Source organism: Mercenaria mercenaria, chromosome 19 (genome assembly GCF_021730395.1).
Source record: "Mercenaria mercenaria strain notata chromosome 19, MADL_Memer_1, whole genome shotgun sequence".
NCBI classification, from domain to species: domain Eukaryota; kingdom Metazoa; phylum Mollusca; class Bivalvia; order Venerida; family Veneridae; genus Mercenaria; species Mercenaria mercenaria.
This window is the reverse complement of record NC_069379.1, coordinates 32,748,269-32,767,734: the sequence shown is the minus strand read 5'-3', so window position 1 is coordinate 32,767,734 and position 19,466 is coordinate 32,748,269. Positions and strand designations below refer to the sequence as shown.

At 35.0% G+C, this 19,466-nt stretch overlaps 1 protein-coding gene across 1 annotated transcript; it reads left to right on the top strand.

Moving 5' to 3' along the window:
- The first annotated feature begins 213 nt into the window (after positions 1–213).
- LOC128551021 (uncharacterized) lies at positions 214–4,662 on the top strand. Its single transcript, XM_053531283.1, has 4 exons — positions 214–217; positions 1,301–1,474; positions 1,778–1,877; positions 3,718–4,662. Exons 1-4 carry the CDS (start codon positions 214–216, stop codon positions 4,127–4,129), a joined length of 690 nt encoding a protein of 229 aa, XP_053387258.1. The 3' UTR covers positions 4,130–4,662.
- The last annotated feature ends 14,804 nt before the right edge of the window (positions 4,663–19,466 follow it).

Below are 19,466 nucleotides of genomic sequence, written 5' to 3'. Positions count from 1 at the left end.
TCAATCAGAAATCACTGACCCCTGACGTGACAGCAACAGAAAAAAATCATTATTTCTACTAAACAGCTTTAACTTAAAAAATCCACAATTAGTCTAGAGTCAGGAGATTTGATGGCATTTCCCTGATGTTATATCTTTACATTGCGACGTATGATCACTTTACATTTAACGTGTTTTGATCATATGTTATAAAGGATTTTTCCATTATCCAGTATGGGTAGGATACAAATATTCAAATTTCTGAATTAGCATTGTCATGTTTACATACTAAAAGTCGTTTCCTGTAAGAAAACCAGCCCCTAGTGGATGGTTTAAAGTATTAATTAGACTAAAATGAACAGCAGAGGACGTAGGCTTTAACATAATTTTATGGTATACGAGAGCTATGTGTTACATATGACGTGTTTTCGTCCGTATATGTTTTTGCAAGACGAGAAGGAAATGCATGTCTAGCAAATGTTCATGACGAATACATGACACATGAATGTACACAGCCATAAAGACAAATACGTTACGGAATTACTCATTTAAACAATATACTTGTAGTTTAAAACAACATACTTTTCATTACTAATGGGCTATTATATACTTTATATCTTTTAACTTCCTTCTATGAATAACCTAAGGTCATTTTCAACGAACAAAAGCAGGAAAGTAGCTATACATTGTATTTATATTGTTGCCACAGTGACTCAATATCCGTTCTAACGCTTTTAAGATTTTCCTTTATAGAGACAGTGTATTGTCTTGTCGATTTAAAAAACGTTTCGCAAAATGGCCTACTATTGGCTATTCCGGTTTTCTCAGTCCATTTACGCCTAAATGGATTCTAGATTAGTATCCTTTTCTGATGCAATTCGAACGTGTTATATATATGTAGAATGGAAATAGAAATTTTAGTTTTGCGTGCTTTGTTGGCATTTCCATTTCCCAATAAAAAACCAAAACAGTCAAACAGTCGTTATTTAAACATAGTTTCTTATAATCAATGGTTCTATTGCACTAAGTGATATCACTAGGAGAGACATAATATCCAACGTTATTGAGATCAGGTATCGGCATCACATATTGTGGGTAATAACTGTAAGAGTGTGTTTGTACCACACTAATTAAGTCTTGTGTACCCAAGAAATTCTGTTCATAATCGGAAATTGCAATAAATAGAAACAACTAAGGTTTGATGTTTTGAGAAATATTTTGAAAAGTATGAAGTGCAAGGCAAACCCCAAAATAGTCAGTTCGATTAATGCCATCGTTGTTACACTTATTTCATATTGTTTATAAACATGTGCATTTACAGCAGCTGTACAGACAAGAATAGCAGCTGTACAGACAACAATAGCAGCTAAACAGAGAACGATAGCAGCTGGACAGACAACATTAGCAGCTGCACAGACAACAATAGCACCTGTACAGACAATATATCGGTCTACGACACCGAACAATTACATGAAAAAATCATCTGAAATTACAAGTACGTCTACTGAACAGGTTGATCATGATACAGATGAAAAATATAATTGGCTATTGTTTCTTTATGTTTCAAATGAATGGTACATATCTAAAAACTAGTTTTGGTGACAAATAGGTAAAATCAATCACTTTGTATGTTTTGAACTACTTACATTAGAAAACGAATATGATATTTTAAAGCAAATCGTGGTAAAATTAGACATGTTGAGAGTATCAGTATATCAACAGTACAGTTTGATAATAAAAGATTAGCCTTAAGTAACATTTATTATAGTTATGTTAGTGTTGTTGTTTCTTTTTTCAGATTGGACACTTTGTTTTCCAGCAGAAATTTTCACATCGATTCTAGCAGGTATCATAGGTATTGTTTCAGTTGTTGCAGGAGCCATCGTATTGATTAGGAGGTTTTGTTTTAAATATTTAATTATTTCATTTCCTTACTTTACAGAGTTTTTATGTTATCCAAAACGTGTACCTATAGAAACACAGTTACTAAACCCTAGCGCCACCACCAAAAAGTAGTGGTAAGGAAAAAGTCTATCGACATTTCCGTGGTGCAAGTATCACCGGTTTCAAAATGTAAACGGTTGAGTACAATTTTTATTTTACGTTACATTTTCGTTGATATAACTTATTTAAAAAATAGGAGAATGTAGTGCCGCATAGAAATGATTTTACTGTAAGTTGACTGTAATTTAGGTAAGATATTATCTAAACTGTGGTGTCAAGAGTTTTTTCCCCTCCTGATTCCAACGTTTGTAAGTTTTGACATTTGTATGCATACCAAATAAATTTAGATGCATAGACATACTATATGAACATTATCGCGTATACAAATGGTCTGACTGTGTATGCTATCTACACAGACATACGCTTGTATGTATAAGCTCTCCCGTAAAAGAAATACACCAGCATTTTTAAAAGTAGTGGTGCACTAGTGATGACGCTATACAGTGGTGGCGCTGCGGCGGACGGCTAAGGTTAGATCGAACGTCTGACTACAACTAAGTAGTTTGTCAATGAGAAATAAAGTATGGTTACATGGATTATCATTTCACCTTTTAAATTAAATGTCTTAAAGTTATTTTAAAAAATACCGGCATATTTCTTTTAAGAGAGATTTCATTGCTGCTAATGTTTGCCTGCGTAAGTATCGTACATATTTAGACAATTTGCATGCGCGATAATGTTCTTTTAGCGTGTCTATGCATCAAATCATCGAATTTTTAAACAAATTTCAACAGTTAATATATAGGACAGAATGTCATCGTGTATTTTTTGAAACTGGTGATAGCTGCACCACGGAAATGACCACAGCTCTGTTCCTTATCACCAATTTTTGGTGGTGGTGCAAAGGTTTAGTAGACATGAGATAACTGTATTGGTGTTTCCAGTTAAAGAATAAATTATACATAGACATCTTAACCCTTCTTCTATAATGAACTTGTCCATCATTCAATGTAGACAGTACAATTAACTGATAAAAGGGGTGCTTACCAGAAAGATACTGACTGAATAGCGAACAGTGCAGATTATGAACTGCCTACACATCCATGCAGTCTGATCATATTCTACACTGGTCCCAAAGTCAGAATCACTCGTGCCAAGCCTCAACAAGCGACTTCAAAAAAAATGTTAAGTTAAGGTATTAATATACAGTGCATATTTAGTTGAATAGATATAAATGCCAACATAAAATCGCTACAAATAGTGCACGTGTAGAAAACAATTTTGTTAATGAGACATTTGTGCCATGTGTATATCAAATTATTTTAACCTCTCATAAAGTCACAAAGAAAAATGAATAAATGAAATACCAAAATATGGACGATATGACAAAACTATCGAAATTGGGTGAGGAGCTTTAGGCATTTGGTCAGTGTAATTCACCTTTTAAACAACATATTCCACAATCTCGTGTAAATTCCTCATGTTACCTTTTCAACGACATATTCCAACATTATGGAAAATCTTCTAAAACGATGACCGACTTTCGTTGACATCGCAAACAAAGAAGTTCAACTGAGTTCTTTCACTGTAATTCTTTTATTCTGGGTCATTCTGGATCAATGCATCTTAGATAGCCTAAAGTTGGCAGTGATTCCTGAAAACCAATTATGCTTTGGTCGTATTTCGGATCATACGTTTAACAGTATTATACCTTTAAAATGTTTTATAACTTGGAAGTAAGAATTTTCTAGAGACAATGTATTGATAATTGTAATTCCTATCAATAAATTTCAGAAAGATGCGGTTACAACAGGATACTAATGTCAAGAATAGTCTTTACAGGAGTTTAAAGAATAGCTTTCCTAACCGTACAGTGGAAAATGATAATGACTACTTAAATGCGTCCTTAGAGAGTGACCTCCCACGTCCTGCTGCAGCAAATACTGACAATTACCACTTAAGTGAGTTGTTACATAGTGGTTTCCCAAGAAGTACTGCAGCAAATGCTTACGAACATGTAAGCGAGTGGTTACAGAGTAATGGTGAAAGTTCGAATGTAGTAAATGCTGACAACGAATACGTAAACGAACCGTTAAAGAGTGGTCGTATCGTCTCTGTAGCGGTTCATGATTACGTAGACACCAACTACGATGAATTAATAAGTCAGCGTGAAGATGAGCATTGTTACGCCCCACTGATAACGTAACATGCATCAAAAGTTGGACTTCTCGTACTTACTGTTAACTACACTTGCTAGGTGGCTGTTTAAGCAGTGATGACTACCAGGACTCAAGCATACTCGAGTTAGAGGCTGTAACTGCATTAAATGAACACATTACCTGTTTTCAAAACATGAAAAAGAAGTTTTAAATTTTTATGAAATACATTCAAATGTACATATATTTCTTCAACAACAGTATGTATATTATGCTAAACTTGCATATTAGTTATAAGCACTTGATATTTTGATATTAAAGAAAAATATGTGATTAGAAGAAATACAACTCTGTCGTCTAGAGGAGAAGTATCAAAGGGACCTAATTCATAGGATTTTTTTCTATTTTCGGACTGTGGAAAACGGGCTGCGGATTTATAAAATGGGGATAGTCTCTAAATACTTAAAGTTACGCAGGAAAGAATTTCAAAGCATACGTATGGTATATATGTCTCTTTTATTTAAAGTAACTCATGCGTTTGCTGTAAAAATCAACGTCTTTTATGAGATCCTTTGTTACTGTACATTTCTGTTCTAATACAAAACAGACCCTAACAAAACTAGTAATCTCAATTTTCAAATATTTAGTATACTTACTCTATTTGCTCCCAAATCCAAATCTGTACTCTCTATGGCTTTAATTCACATACGACATTTTATGTATTCATACATCCCGTATGATCTAACATATTTGTTTCGACATCCTTGCTCTGATAGTACACGAACGATACGACACGTGAAATTTCGATCTGACTGTAAAACCGTTACTTTTTCTAAATATTCTTGCGATAAAACTCACCTTATGAAATTCAACGACGGAGTAGCAATACACTCAATATATATAGTGCCAAAATAGCCAGCTGACCCTCAACCATAAATAGTTCAACTTGTGGTTAGATTTTTTTAAAGTAATTATTTTTGGCCACTCCGTTGTTTTAAGAGAGTCAATAGGGGTAGAATGTATAAAAGATAACTAAATCGTAATGTAGATAGTGTTTCAACTTCCAGCTTTGTCTTTTTCTTTGCATTTTTTTACAGTTTAGAAAGAATTTGTTAATCATACCCCTTACAAATAACTTAAGAAATAATATATATCTCAGACTTTTGAAATGACACATTGAATGGGGTAGCAGCAATAGGCTAAGCATTTATGATGATATCCATACGTTCAAAGATCAGCTTTGACCCGAATTCGGACATAGATCTACATGTATTATTTCCTTCAATCAACGGCAGTATGTTATTTGTTACGACCGTCTTCTGTATTTCATATGAATTACCTCCCTTTAAGGGATTTTTTTAGAAAAAGGTTGCAAAATACCTTCTGCTAGGCGGTCGTCTGTGGCTATTACACAATGAAATTGAAACAAGTAATTGAGACACAGGGTCTCAACATTGATAGCCACTTAATAGTGTAGTGTATGCGGATTTCGAACCCGTTGAAATGTCAGCCATGTTCAGGTCTCGTATATATGCGGTGCTGAAACACTCTATTTTTTAAGGATGTGGATGCATCGTATTTTGTAGGTTCCGGCATTACTGGCTTAGACGAAGTTGCCGTATTCTCGGGGTTATGGAATGTGCATACACTGCACTCCGTTGCGGACAATTGTTCGTAAGTTGGAGGCTCGTCCGGGATATATCACAAACTAGTGTGGGATTTAAAGTACCACATGTGAATGTGGGAATTATCAGTTCGTAATGAAATTTACGTCATCAAATGCATATGATAACTTCCTCCTAGTGGGGGTGTGTTACGGCCGTCTTCTGTATTACATATGAATTACCTCCCTTTAAGGGATTATTTAGAAAAAGGTTGCAAAATACCTTCTGCTAGGCGGTCTTCTGTGGCTATTACACAATAAAAATGAAACAAGTTACTGAGACACAGGGTCTTAACATTGATAGCCACTTAATAGTGTAGTGTATGCGGATTTCGAACCCGTTGAAATGCCATGTTCAGATCTCGTATATATGCTGGTGTTGAAACATCCTTTATTGAGGATGTGGATGCATCGTATTGTGTAGGTTACCGGCATGGCTGGAGTAGGCGAAGTAGCCGTATTCTCAGGGTTATTGAATGTGCATACACTGCACTTCGTTGCGAACTAATGTTCGTAAGATCTTAAATACCCGAGCTCTTAACTACATTATGACATAGCAATACTTGGCCAAACCAAAGCCTTCGCACTTTGTTTGTCAATTTTCTTCCGTTAAATATCATTTATACTTGTAGATCTACACTTCTATTCCAGCACACGGTTCTTCTAGGCCTTCTGATTGGTAAAAAATTATCATAGAAAGTTATGGCATTGTAGCTTGAGATATACACTATTCAACAACACTAATGCTTTGAAAGTTAGACATTAAGGTAATTCTGCACTTTTGAAAAACCGGAAGTGATGGCGTAACGTCATTTATCCGGAAAACGTAGAATAATGCCTGGATTCGGCGTACGGAAACGAAAATCAGTTTATGAATTAAGGGCAAACTGTGAATAAATGTATTAAAATGGCACCGTTACTATCTTTCTAAAGTTGAAATATTAATATGAAACATCTTACATGTTAAATAATTCAAAATAATGTTTTAAAATTAGCGTGAAATAGGCGGTTCACTTTAATCGTAGCCAAATATCTAAAAAATAAGCACACGGGCCTATACATTTTATTTTACCATATTATATGCCATAGCTTTATTTGTGACTGTGAGAAGTTTCATTAAAATCTACATTGTAGAAATATTTCTATTCGCGAAAATGTTTAGAAAATTGCGTTTTTCCCATAAACTCCCATTATGAAAACTTTCGTGAGATCGAATTATTTCAAATCAGTCTAGCAAAAAACAAGCACACGACCCTATCTTTTTTATTTGCTGAATTTTCTCAGTATATTACGAAGTTTTGAAAAATGAGAGTTTAATCAAATTCTACGTTGTAGAACAAATTTCGATCCTAACGTGCAGAACTACCTTAAATACAGCCAAAAAAATCGACATTCTTGAACATAATCATATAATTTGTGCAAGAAAAGTAGCGTGTTTTGACTCGAATTTTAAACTCTGAATATTTGTTTGCAATGGACGATAATTTAATCCCAGACGACAAAGGATTTACTTTCAACATGATGTAACAATATTAAACTCAGGCTGCCTGCACTCCCCTTTTTAGTTATAAAATTTAATCCGTGGTGTTCCTGTCTCTTGTGATAAGTAGGAATAAAAAAAAAATGTAATATTAAAGGTAGGCAAAAACAATCTGCAACAACAGTTTGACCTTTGAAATGTGACATTTAACGAAGAAGCAGAAGTACACTCAATATACTGCCAAATTTTATCAGTTGATATAAATAAATATATTTCTTGCAATCAACGCTAGAACACTTCAAAATGACTAGGGAATCATTTACATGAAGATATAAAAATATCAAGCACCATCGTCTGGCTGGCTCTCTTTCTGTAACTGTTTTCAATTAACTTCGGTTAAATTTCACATTTTGTACCAGGCAGCTAAGCCTTCTGAAATGTGACCTAAAACGGGTAGATGTAGGTCATTAAATATGGCATAAAAACAATATTCCTTTGACATAATTATACACATATGTACGAATATGAAATCGGATATGGACTTGAACCTGGAACGTGGAATTTCGCTTAGACCACTTACACTTACTTACATCACGATATAGCAAAGCCGCACTCTCTCTCTCTCCCTTCAATTATATTCTGTAAAATGTCATCAGTGTTTGAATATATTTATCCAAGATAGGGTTTTCCAGGATACTCTGTGGGGTTAAAGCACAAAGGAAAGTTGCCTTTTTATGATTTGACAATTACCACGGTATTATGCAATTTTAAATGACATTCAACTGGTGATTTGTTTGTTATTTTGGGTTTAACACCGACACAATTATAGGTCAGCTTTTCAGCTTTGATGAAGGTAGACCCTAGGTGCCCCTCCGTGCATTATTTTGTCACGAGCGGGTACCCGGGTAGAACCATCGAGCTTCCGTAAGCCATTTGGATGGCTTCCTCCCAGTCATGAAGAATTCAACGCCTCGAGTGAGGCTTGAACCCACATCGGTGAGGGGCAAGTGATTAGAAGTCAACAACCTTAACCGTTCGGCCACGGAGTCCCTTTGAACCGGTCAACAACGGCGCACTATATATGGTTACAAGAACGAAATTCATTACACATGATTACATACATATGTAAGTACAAGGTAAAGATTCTTACAGAGTTAGGGACTCCGGAATCTTTGTTTGCGGTTAAGTCTAGGATGGTCTTACGTGACTGAGCAACTTCCTTTATCAGGGCCTTCACGCTTTCAGTATTTAATTTAATTCGGTAAAATGTTCATCCTTGCTAGAATATATATAAACCTGCACAGATTTTGAGTTCTGGTAGTAGTCATTTCCTGGTCATGATCAACCACCCTTTCAAATTTCGTGATCCTAGACCTAAGCATTTTTTAGTTATCATCCGGAAACCGTTTACATGTTCAGGGTCACTGTGACCTTGACCTTTGACATACAGATCTCAAAATCAATAGGAGTTATCTGCTGGTGATGACCAGCCTTCCTGTCAACTTTCATGATCCTAGGCCAAAGCGTTCTTCAGTTATCATCCGGAAACAAATTGGTCAACATTCCGACCGACCGACCGACCGACATCTGCAAAACATTGTACCCCTTCTTCTTCGAAGAGATTGTGGGTGGGGGGCATAATAAAAGCGGATAAGGACCAAAACTCAGAACGTGGAATTTTGTTTAGACCACTTACATTTACTAACATCACGATATAGCAGTATTTATTTTCATTCCGCACCCTCTCTACTTCAATAATGTTCTGTAAAATGTCATCAATGTTTGAATGTATTTATCCAAGAAAAGATTTCGCATGACCGTCTGAGGGGTAGTAACACAAAGGAAATTTACCTTTTTGTGATTTGACAATTTCAACGTTATTAAGCTATTTGAAATGTGACATTGAACAGGTGAACATCGGGATACTAAATATAGTTACAAGAACTAAATTCATTGTACATGATTACATACATATATAAGTACAAGGTAAAGATTTTTACAGAATCCGTGAGTCCGGAATCTTTGCTAGCAGTTAAGGCTAGGATGGTCTAACATGGCTGGGCAACTTCTTTCATCAGGGCCTTCCCACTTTCAGTATTTAATTTAATTCGGTAAAATTTTCATCCTTGCTGGAATAATTCTAGACTTGCATAGATTTTGAGTTCTTCTTGAACTTGTTATTAACAAAAAGACAATTGGAATACATCATTTTAAGGCATTTCATAGGCTAAGACACAGTGCTTTTTGAAATGTGATCTCGAACGTGTGAGAAACAGTACAGTAAATATAGTGCGAAATTGCTGTCATTTATGGTTACTTATTTTTGCCATTTTGTTCTGTAGAAGGCACAAATCGTAATTGCGCCTAGCGGCGAGACGAAGGTTGCCCCGCCTTATGTAACCCCGCTCAATCAGTTTAAGTTTAAGACCCGGATTCTTGCATGCAATATATACAAGGATGGCCTGAGATGGCCAAGCACTGACCTATTTGATATATACGCACTGACAATGCCTGGAATTTTACCCTTAAAACCCTGATTTGTGACCTTTGAAAACTTGAATATTCTGCTGAAGTTTGCGATCAAGATATTCTGCTTGTTAATCATGTTAGAACGGACCCAAATGACCGTGCACAGACATATTTTTAAGAATACACACAGAAACAAAATTCAGATAGACCCTTGAAATGCCTTAGATAGATTTTATTTCAACATAAAATGTACAATTTACATGGCGATTTATAATTAAAACATACAATCAAACAATAAACAAACATGTATGAATTAATATAGCCATGTAATCAACATTATATGTTAAGGATTACACAAAAAAGAGTTAAAATAACTCTTATTTCCATTGTGGTCCTTAAGATATAGTATGTATGACATAGGAAAAAATAATTTATCACAGTTAAAAATAATCACAGAAAAATGCCCGAAGATAAGTTTGTATAAAAATCCTATGCTTAAAAATGATTGACTAGTAAAAAAACACAATGCAAAAATCTATCTATAATTTCAATCTAACTAAAAAATCATATTAAGCTTAAAAAATGTTCCTTAACCTTACGTTTAAATGAATACATGGTTGGGCCCTCCCTAACATTTTGTGGCAGCTGTTCCTAAACAACAACCATTATAAGCAAATGTTTTTTTCCCAAAACCTTTGACCACTGGGAGAGCATATCTCTTACTATCTGACATTGAAAAACCTGTACCATCAAGGGAGGCATTTGCCTTTGCTCTGAACCTTGTGGGATAATCATGAACAGTATTGATAGGGGTAAAGTGTTCACTTAAATATGAAGGAGCAATATTAGAATTTATTTTATAGACATGACAGAGAGTTATTAGATTAACTCTACTTGAAACTGGTAACCAGTTAAGACGTGAAAATGCTCAATTCCAATGTGTGACATGGGATTTAAATTCAACACAAAACGTATAAGTTTATTTTGTGTGACCTGTAACTTGTGTTTTAATTCCTGTGTTAAACTATTAAACCAAGTAGAAGAGGCATAGTCGAAATGACATTGTACAAGTGATGTAACTAAGAGCTTTTTTGTGTGCAAAGTGAGGAATTCACTTTTACGGTAGAGGAATTTTAACCGAGCATTGGATTTCTTAATAACAGACCTAGCCACTGACTCAAATGACAAACTTTGATCAATGGTTGCACCAAGATATTTAACTGAAGATTTGGATTCAATAGTTTGACCATTGCAGTTATATCAAGATTACCATGTTTTTTAACCTTTGTACTGACCCAAATAAAATAGATTCTGTCTTACCAAGGTGAAGAGATAGTTTATTACATACAAGCCATTGACTGACAATATTCAGATCCTGACTTAAGAGATTTTCAATATCACACTTGTTTTTGGCAGACACAAGAATTGCTGAGTCATCAGCATAGAGAAGCAGCTTGTTTTTACAACAGCTGACATGTCATTCACATAAATAAGAAAAAGCAGAGGCCCTAATATAGATCCCTGGGGCACACCACATGTTATATTGGCAGAAGAAGACAAAGTACATGATATTTCAACCAATTGGCGTCTATCAGACAAATACGAAGAAAACCATCTGATAGAGGACTCTGTGAGACCCAATGCTCTTAGTTTCATTAAAAGAATTGAGTGGTTGACGGTATCAAACGCCTTTAGTAGATCTAAAAGAACCATACCCACAAGATGACCTTTATCCATCTGAAAACGAATATAATCTGTGAGGTGAATAAGGCATGTATCAGTTGAAAACCCATGTCTAAAACCTGACTGATATTCATACAAAAGACTATTTTGCACAAGGTACTGTTCTAACTGATCATAAATGACTCGCTCAAAGATCTTAGATACAATACTAAGGATAGAAATGGACGATAATTCCCAACATCCGTCTTATCATTCTTTTTGTACAAAGGCACTACACGAGCAGACTTAAGTTCATCAGGGACAGTACTTGTATAATTGACAAGTTTATAACATGTGAAAGTGGACCAGCAATAATAGAGGCCGAGTCTTTAACAAAACGTGAGGGAATCCCGTCTAAACCTGTCGCCTTATTTGGACAAAGATTGTTTAGGTATTTCAAAACCTTATTTTCAGAAACAACTGAAAATGAAAAACTATCAGGCTTTACACCTTTAGAAGAATAAAAATTAAAAACAAAATTCATACCAAAATTATTAACACAGTTTGGTAATTTGCTCACAAGTTTATCTGCAACAGAGGTGTAAAATGAGTTAAATTTTTCTGCCACCTTAAGTTTATCAAAACAAATGTTACCATCAATGGTCAGACCAATATTACTTGAGCACTGATTATTCTTACTTGGTAAACCTAGATCTTTTAGGCTTTTCCATAAAGACTTAGAGTCATTTTTATTGTTTTCAAGAGAAGATTTAAAGAAGTTCTTTTTTGCATTCATAATAACAGTATTAGCCTTGTTTCTCGAGGACTTGAAAAGATTAAAGTTTTCTTCAGATTTGACATTTTTGAAATTATAAAAAGCCTTATCCCTAGCCTTAATACATTCTAGAACTTCAGAGTCAACCCATTCTTCAGTTCTTTGTTTTATGCGAACAGATTTAGAGGAGCAATGGTATCTAAAGTAGAGACAAAAATTGATTTAAAATTATTCCAAGCACTGTTTACATTATCACAATATAAAACTGATGACCAGTCAGAACCCAAAAGAGACTGTTGAAAACTTTCTTTATTATAATGCTTTAGAGAACGAACAGTAGCAGTATTATGTTTTCCAATAAATTCACGTGAAACTTTCCTGGTACAAAATGTCATCATATGGTCACTAACACAACAGTCAATTACACCACTCTGTGAAATATTTTTAGGATCTGATACCAAGACCAAATCAATAGTTGTAGAAGATGAAAGTGAAATTCTTGTAAAATTATTGATTATTTGTTTAAGACTAAACATATCACACAAAGATTTCAAACTCCTGACTAGAGGACACTTGTTTTTAGCTGACACGTCTGTATTAAAATCCCCTAAAATGACTGTTTCTGATTTAATCAGAGATACACTGGATAAAAATACTGATTCTAAAATCTCATAAAAGTTAGACTGCTTCGGAGGTCTGTATAAAACACGGCCTTATTACTATCCAGCTCGAAACTTGTGAAAAATTTGAGTGTTTGGGGTGAAAATTGGGACCCAGATATTTTTAATGCAATCCGTGCTATATATTTTATTTTATTGGGTTTAACGTCGCACCGATACATTTTATTTCTTAAAGCGACTTTCCGGCTTTTGATGGTGGAAAAAGACCCAAGGTGCCCCTCTGTGCATTATTCCATCACGAGCGGGTACCTGGGTAGAACGTGCGACCTTCCGTAAGCCATTTGGATGGTTTCGTCACATGAAGAATTCAACGCCCTGAGTGAGTCTCGAACCCACATCGATGAGGGCCAAGCGATTGAAGCCATCAATCCGTGCGAAGAAGGTCCTAGGTGAACAAGCACTGACCTACTTTATAACAAGAGGGCCATGATGGTCCTATATCGCTCACCAGAGTTTATCTGCCCTACAGGCCTAGTTTTTGACCCCAAATGTCCCAGTTTCAAATTTGACCTAAAGATCATCAAGACAAACATTCTAACAAAGTTTCATATAGATTGAGTCAGAACTGATGCCATTAGAGTGTTCACAAACCTTTTCTTTTATTTGACGGTGTTACCTAGTTTTTGACCCCAAATGACCTAAAACAATTTTGACCTAGAGATCATCAAGACAATGATTGTGACCAAGTTTCGTAAAGACTTAGTCACAACAGCGGCCTCTAGAGTGTTCACAAGCTTTGCCTTTGATCTGTCCTTCTGACCTAGTTTTTGACCCAGCATGACCCAATTTCGCATTTTTCTTAAAATCATGAAGGTAAACATTCTGACAAATTTTCATAAATATTGGGTCACAACTGTGACCTTTAGAGTGTCCACATGCTTTTCCATTGATTAGGCCTACTGACCTACTTTTTCATCCAACATGATCTCGATTCAAATCTGACCAAGATATTATCAAGACAAACATTCTGACAAAATCTCATTAAGATTGAATAAAAATTGTGGCCTTTAGAGTGTTCACATACTTTTCCTTTGATCTAGCCTACTGGCCTAGGTTTTGATTCTACATAACCCAGATTCAAACTTGACCTATAAATTGCAAAGACAAACATTCTGACCATGTATCATAAAGATTGAGTCAAAACTGCGGCCTCTAAGGTGTTCACAAGCTTTTCCGTTGATTTGACCGGGTGGCCTAGTTTTTGACCCTATATAACCCAGATTCAAACTTGACCTAGAATTTATCAGAATAATCATTTCCTAAATATTGGCTTCTAATGTGTTCACAGTCTTTTCTTTTGATCTGACCTCCTAACCTAGTACTGTAAAACACCTTTTATTTGCGAGAATTTAATTTTCGCTAATATTCGCGAAGTTAAGTACTCGCGAATTCAAAGTGACCGCGAAAAATAGCTTTACCTGTTCGTGTTTATCTGAAATTCGCTGATGTCTGAACGATAAATGTTCGCACTTACGAAATTCAGTTATTGTGATTTTGCGTGATTCCACCATGGTTCAACAAGTACTGTTAAATGACTATATTATATACAGAATATACATGTATAAAGCAAAGTATAATCTTTATTATTTAATAGTAAACATTTATCCAATTCATGACGTATCGATCAGCACAAGGGAAGAAACTAACGGTGTTACTGTACATGACCGCTCAAACGAAGTTATCTTCCATTACAATACTATAATACATGTACTAAGTACTAGTAATTCTAAATTAACACTAGCAGACCGGAGAATAAACTTTTAACAGTGACGTCATACAGGTACCATAATTGCAGAAAGTAACAGAAAGCAGTCGTACTTCCGGTTTTCTTCCTGATTCACATTCGCGAATTTAAAATTACGATTTTAACATCGCGAATTTAAGATTTCGCGAAATAATAAAATGCCAAAAATCGGGACAAATTCGCGAAATAAAGATCTCGCGAATTTAAATTGTTTTGCAGTATTTGACCCCACATGATCCAATTCCGACTTTGACCTAGAGATCATCAAACATTCTGACCAAGTATCATAAAGATCGAATCAAAATTTTGGCCTCTAGTGTGTTCACAATCTTTTCTTTTGATTTGACCGTTTTACCTAATTTTTGACCCTACGTAACCAAGATTCAAACTTGAACTAGAAATCATCAAGGCAATCATTCTGACAAAGTTTTATAAATATTGGGCTACAACTGTGGCCTCTAAAGTGTTTACATGCTTTTCCATTGATTTGACGGGTTGACCTAGTTTTTTACCCCACATGACCCAGATTCAAACCTGACCTAGAAATCATCAAGACTAACATTCTGACAAAATCTCATAAATATTAGTCACAACTGTGGCCTCTAGAGTGTTTACAAGCGTTTCCTTTGATCTGGCCTACTGACCTAGTTTTTTAACAACATGACCCAGTTCCGAACTTGACATAGAAATTATCAGGACAAACATTCTGACAATTATCATAAAGAGTCAAAATTTTGGTCTCTAGAGTGTTCACAAACTTTTCCTCTGATTTGACCGTTTGACCGAGTTTTTGACTCCACATGACCAAGTTTCAAACTGGACCTAGAAATTATCAAGGCAATCATTCTGACAAAGTTTCATAAATATTGGGTCACAACTGTGGCCTCTAGAGTGTTCCCAAGCTCTTCCTTTGATCTGGCCCTCTGACCTAGTTTTTTACCCCACTTGACCCAGGTTCGAACTTGACCTAGAGTTAACAAGACTAACATTCTGACAAAGTTTCATAAAGATTGGGTCACAAACTGACGACGGACGCCAGACAATGACCGGTCACAATAGCTCACCTTGAGCACTTTGACTAGTTTGACTATTATTCCTTTGTTGAGCATATTTTGTCGCCAGTTGCCAACTTTCTTCTGATGTTGTTGGTAAATTTCACTAAACAATATATGGCTGTATCATAAAGAATTAAGACATGATTTTCAATTTTACTTAGAATTAAAGTTTCCTGCAAGACAAGCACTGCACATTGGCTCTAGAGTTACACTTATTTTGTAAACATAAATTAGAAGCATGGGATTAAAATGTATCGCCTGTGGTTACAAAATATATACATTAAAGATACTAATTATTCAAGGTGTCGGTCCGGTACAATTTCTCCTTCTTTTCTGCATAGTGAAACAAACACTTTTTGACATGGAATGCGAATTTCATGACATATTAACAGCATTGACAGCTCTGTATTTCTGCAGATTGATACTGTCTTAATCCTTCTAGCATATTGAAACACTATCATCAACAATGATCTTTTTTTTGAATCGAAACACTGCAACTGAATACTTTCTACATATATTACCTGAATTAGTGAGAAGAAAGTTAGTATGAGAATTACCAATCAACCTTTTTAAGGCACAGACAGCAAAGTATCTGAAATCCACATTTAAAAGAACATAAAGACATAAACGGTATGAAAAAAAAACGTACAGAAATATATGGTCTAAAATCCAACAGGATAAGCCATATTTAAAGAATGCAGTAGAATGAACCGGCGAAACTTTAATTCAAATACCGTCCGGTCGGTCCCAGGTCAATATATAAAAGGTAAACTTGACGAGGCCGATCGAGTAAATCAGCTCTGTTTATTAGTTTCTTAGTTTATTAGTTTCTTAGAAAGGAGATATTCTACACATGAAAAGAATAACAGGATAAAAAAGCATTACATACTCAAGGTAGAATATCTGAAACGGAAAGTTCGAAATTTGTTCTAAATTAAAAAATATATGACTAAATGAAATAATACAAAAACAACAATAACAGTAACAATTTTGTCCCACTGAAGCAAACCTCCATGTAATTTATTCCCTTTAATACAGCCAGTGCCCCGTCAGTTTAAAAAAAATTGTCATACATTAATAATGCTGACAGATGTACTAGGTACAATGGTAAGCAATGTCCTTCAATGCCATAATGCAGGTAGTACTTAGAAATGAGAAAAACAATTATTTCATGAATCATTTGTCATGCATCCCATGCATAAGGTAACGTACATTCGCGCCATTCATTGTATCCATATATGAGGCTTGAACATCAAGTCGCAACACAGTGAACGTTTCTAGCTCCATGCCCGACAGGCGGTCAGTCTGTCGGATTCCTGTGATGAAACTGACCATAGCCAAAATGTCAGCTTCCGTACGTAAGACACTGTTTATCTACATTCTATCGCGGTACTATATAAGATGTTCACATATATACTTATAAATTCTTTAGAAAAGAGACGGTATGCGAAATAGTCAAAAGTTTCAAAATTAAAAAAAAAAACGAATTGATGACTAAGAAAAACAACAACAACAACACAAAAAGAAAAAAAACAAAAAAAAAAACAAAAAAAAAAAAACAAAACAAAAAAACAATAAAGTGAAAAGCTGTTTTTCGTCTTTTTAAATAGCCTTTTTAAAGTATCTTGTCTTTGCATAATAGCAGAAGACTGACAAATCAAGAGAAGACAACTATTACTCAAATTAAATATTTTTAAAGAGAATTCAGCTATTTAATTTTTTTTAAATAATTGATAAAATACAAATTCAACATACCTTGAAAATATCCTTTTAGCAACTGAATTGTATTGTCATCATCTAATAGTGTGGGATATTGCGTTGCAGTGGAGTAGTCAAATTTAAACGGTTATACTACAAAAAGTATTGCCCTGATTTTTTTCTAATTTGGCTCAAATGTTAACAATATAAGGAATTTTCACAGATGAAAATTTGGCAGAAATTCCACGGGTCAATTTTTTTACCAAACGGATCAGAAGCGATTTTCTTATGGAATTTTCTAAAACAAACAAAGGTCTGTTTTCGTACCTCCTTTAAAAGTTCAGATAGAAAATGTTTTTTCAGGGTTATGATCGCTTTGAAATTGCTTTATTCTGTCGTTTGATATATAATTTAATGCATTGGCGCCACCAATACGTTTGTAGTATCGAGTTTTGTACTAATTTTGCGGTACCATGCATGGACGTAAAAAGCGCGAAAACGGGTCATGTTTGAGACGTCATGGTAACGTCATACGCATGTATATAGCTCTAAAAGATGATGATATAAATTGGAAATAATTTCAAGTTTATTTTGGTATATAAGACTATTAGCAACCCTTAAATTTTGACAAAGTACCAGTACTCCTTAAGCCAGTATTTTAACCAATAAACTATAAAGAATCGCTTTATATTTGCACCTAGCACGTTACATATAATTTGATTCCGAGTGAAAACCTCGCAAAGCATTTCGAAAACCTCACAATTGATAACGAAAGTTTGAGATACTTGTGTTTTTGTCTTGGATTCAATTCTAAACAAGCGGGTCATTGGGGTCCTAAATCGCTCACCTGAGTGATATGAACTACATGTTTCAAATGGAAAACAGAAACTAAAATATTAAAAAAGTTCTTTAGCAGGTCACATTTATGGTCATCGAAAATCAATTATAAGTCTTAGATCGATGTGCAAAACTGTATATGTCATCAAAATTTCAAGGCTGTATCATAAAAGAAGAACAAGTAGGCCGGTAGGTCAATGTCAAAGTCAATTGACTCCTAATTATTTGGGGTCATCAGGTATTTATGATTAAACAGTCTAGGAAATACGATCAGATAACTTTTGAAATATTTTTCCTAAATAATTCATATGGCAGGGCCTCTTTTAACCCAAACAGTTTCAGACAATAAGAATTTTAAAGTTTATTTTTCCTATATAATGTAAAATTCGGGACACACTGGGCTCGGTCTCTTTCCACTCTAGGATAATAATTTGAACAGTCTTGGTAGAGGACCACAAGGAAATGCTACAACCAAATATCAAAGGCCTAGATCTCGTGGTTTCAGGTAAGAAGATTTTTTCCCTACATAAGTCTATGTAAGACTTGGACCCATAGGGTAGGGCTTATTTTCATCTCAGGGGCATAATTAGAATAATCTTGGTAGATGACCAATAGGCAACGCAATTTACTAAATATCAAACGCATAGGCCTTGCAGTTTCAGACAAGAAAATTATAAAGTTTATTCCTATATAAGTCTATGTAAAACTTGGGACCCCCGGGCGGGGCCTTTTTTCATCCAGTGGTATTAATTTGTACAATCTTGGTGGAGAACCACAATATTATGCACATATCAAATGCCTAGGTCTTGTGGTTTCAGAATATTTTTCCCATATTAGTCTATGTAAAACTTAGGACCCCCTGGTTGGCGACTCTTTTCCCAGAGGCATAATTTGAACAATCTTCATTGAAAACCATGAGAAGATATCACATGCCAAATATCGAAGCTCTTCGCCTTGCAGTTTTGAACAAGAAGATTTTAAAAGTTTCGATTGCAATGGCAACCAAATTTCTTTGCCGAATTCAATTCTTTGAACAATTTGTAAAGAAGATCATCAAAGAAACATTCCTGTGAAGTTTCATCAAATTGGCTGGTGGTTTTTTAGATGTTGTTTAAATGTTTAATTAAAAGTGTGGACCAACGGACGGAAGGAAGGACGCCGGACAAGGACAATAACTCACCCTGAGCACTTTGTGCTCGGATAAGATAAAACCAAAGACAATTTTCAGCAGTCAAAATCTTTTAAAAACTGACTGACCAATGATTCGGATATACCTAATAACAATATGCTTAGGGAAACTTTCCAGGAACAACTCTGCCGGACT

Bases quoted from the DNA above. Each gene is read 5' to 3' on its own strand.
- LOC128551021 (XM_053531283.1), top strand. The intron at 1,475-1,777 runs GTACGTCTACTG...TTCTTTTTTCAG, and splicing joins AAAATCATCTGAAATTACAA to ATTGGACACTTTGTTTTCCA. The intron at 1,878-3,717 runs GTTTTGTTTTAA...AATAAATTTCAG, and splicing joins GCCATCGTATTGATTAGGAG to AAAGATGCGGTTACAACAGG.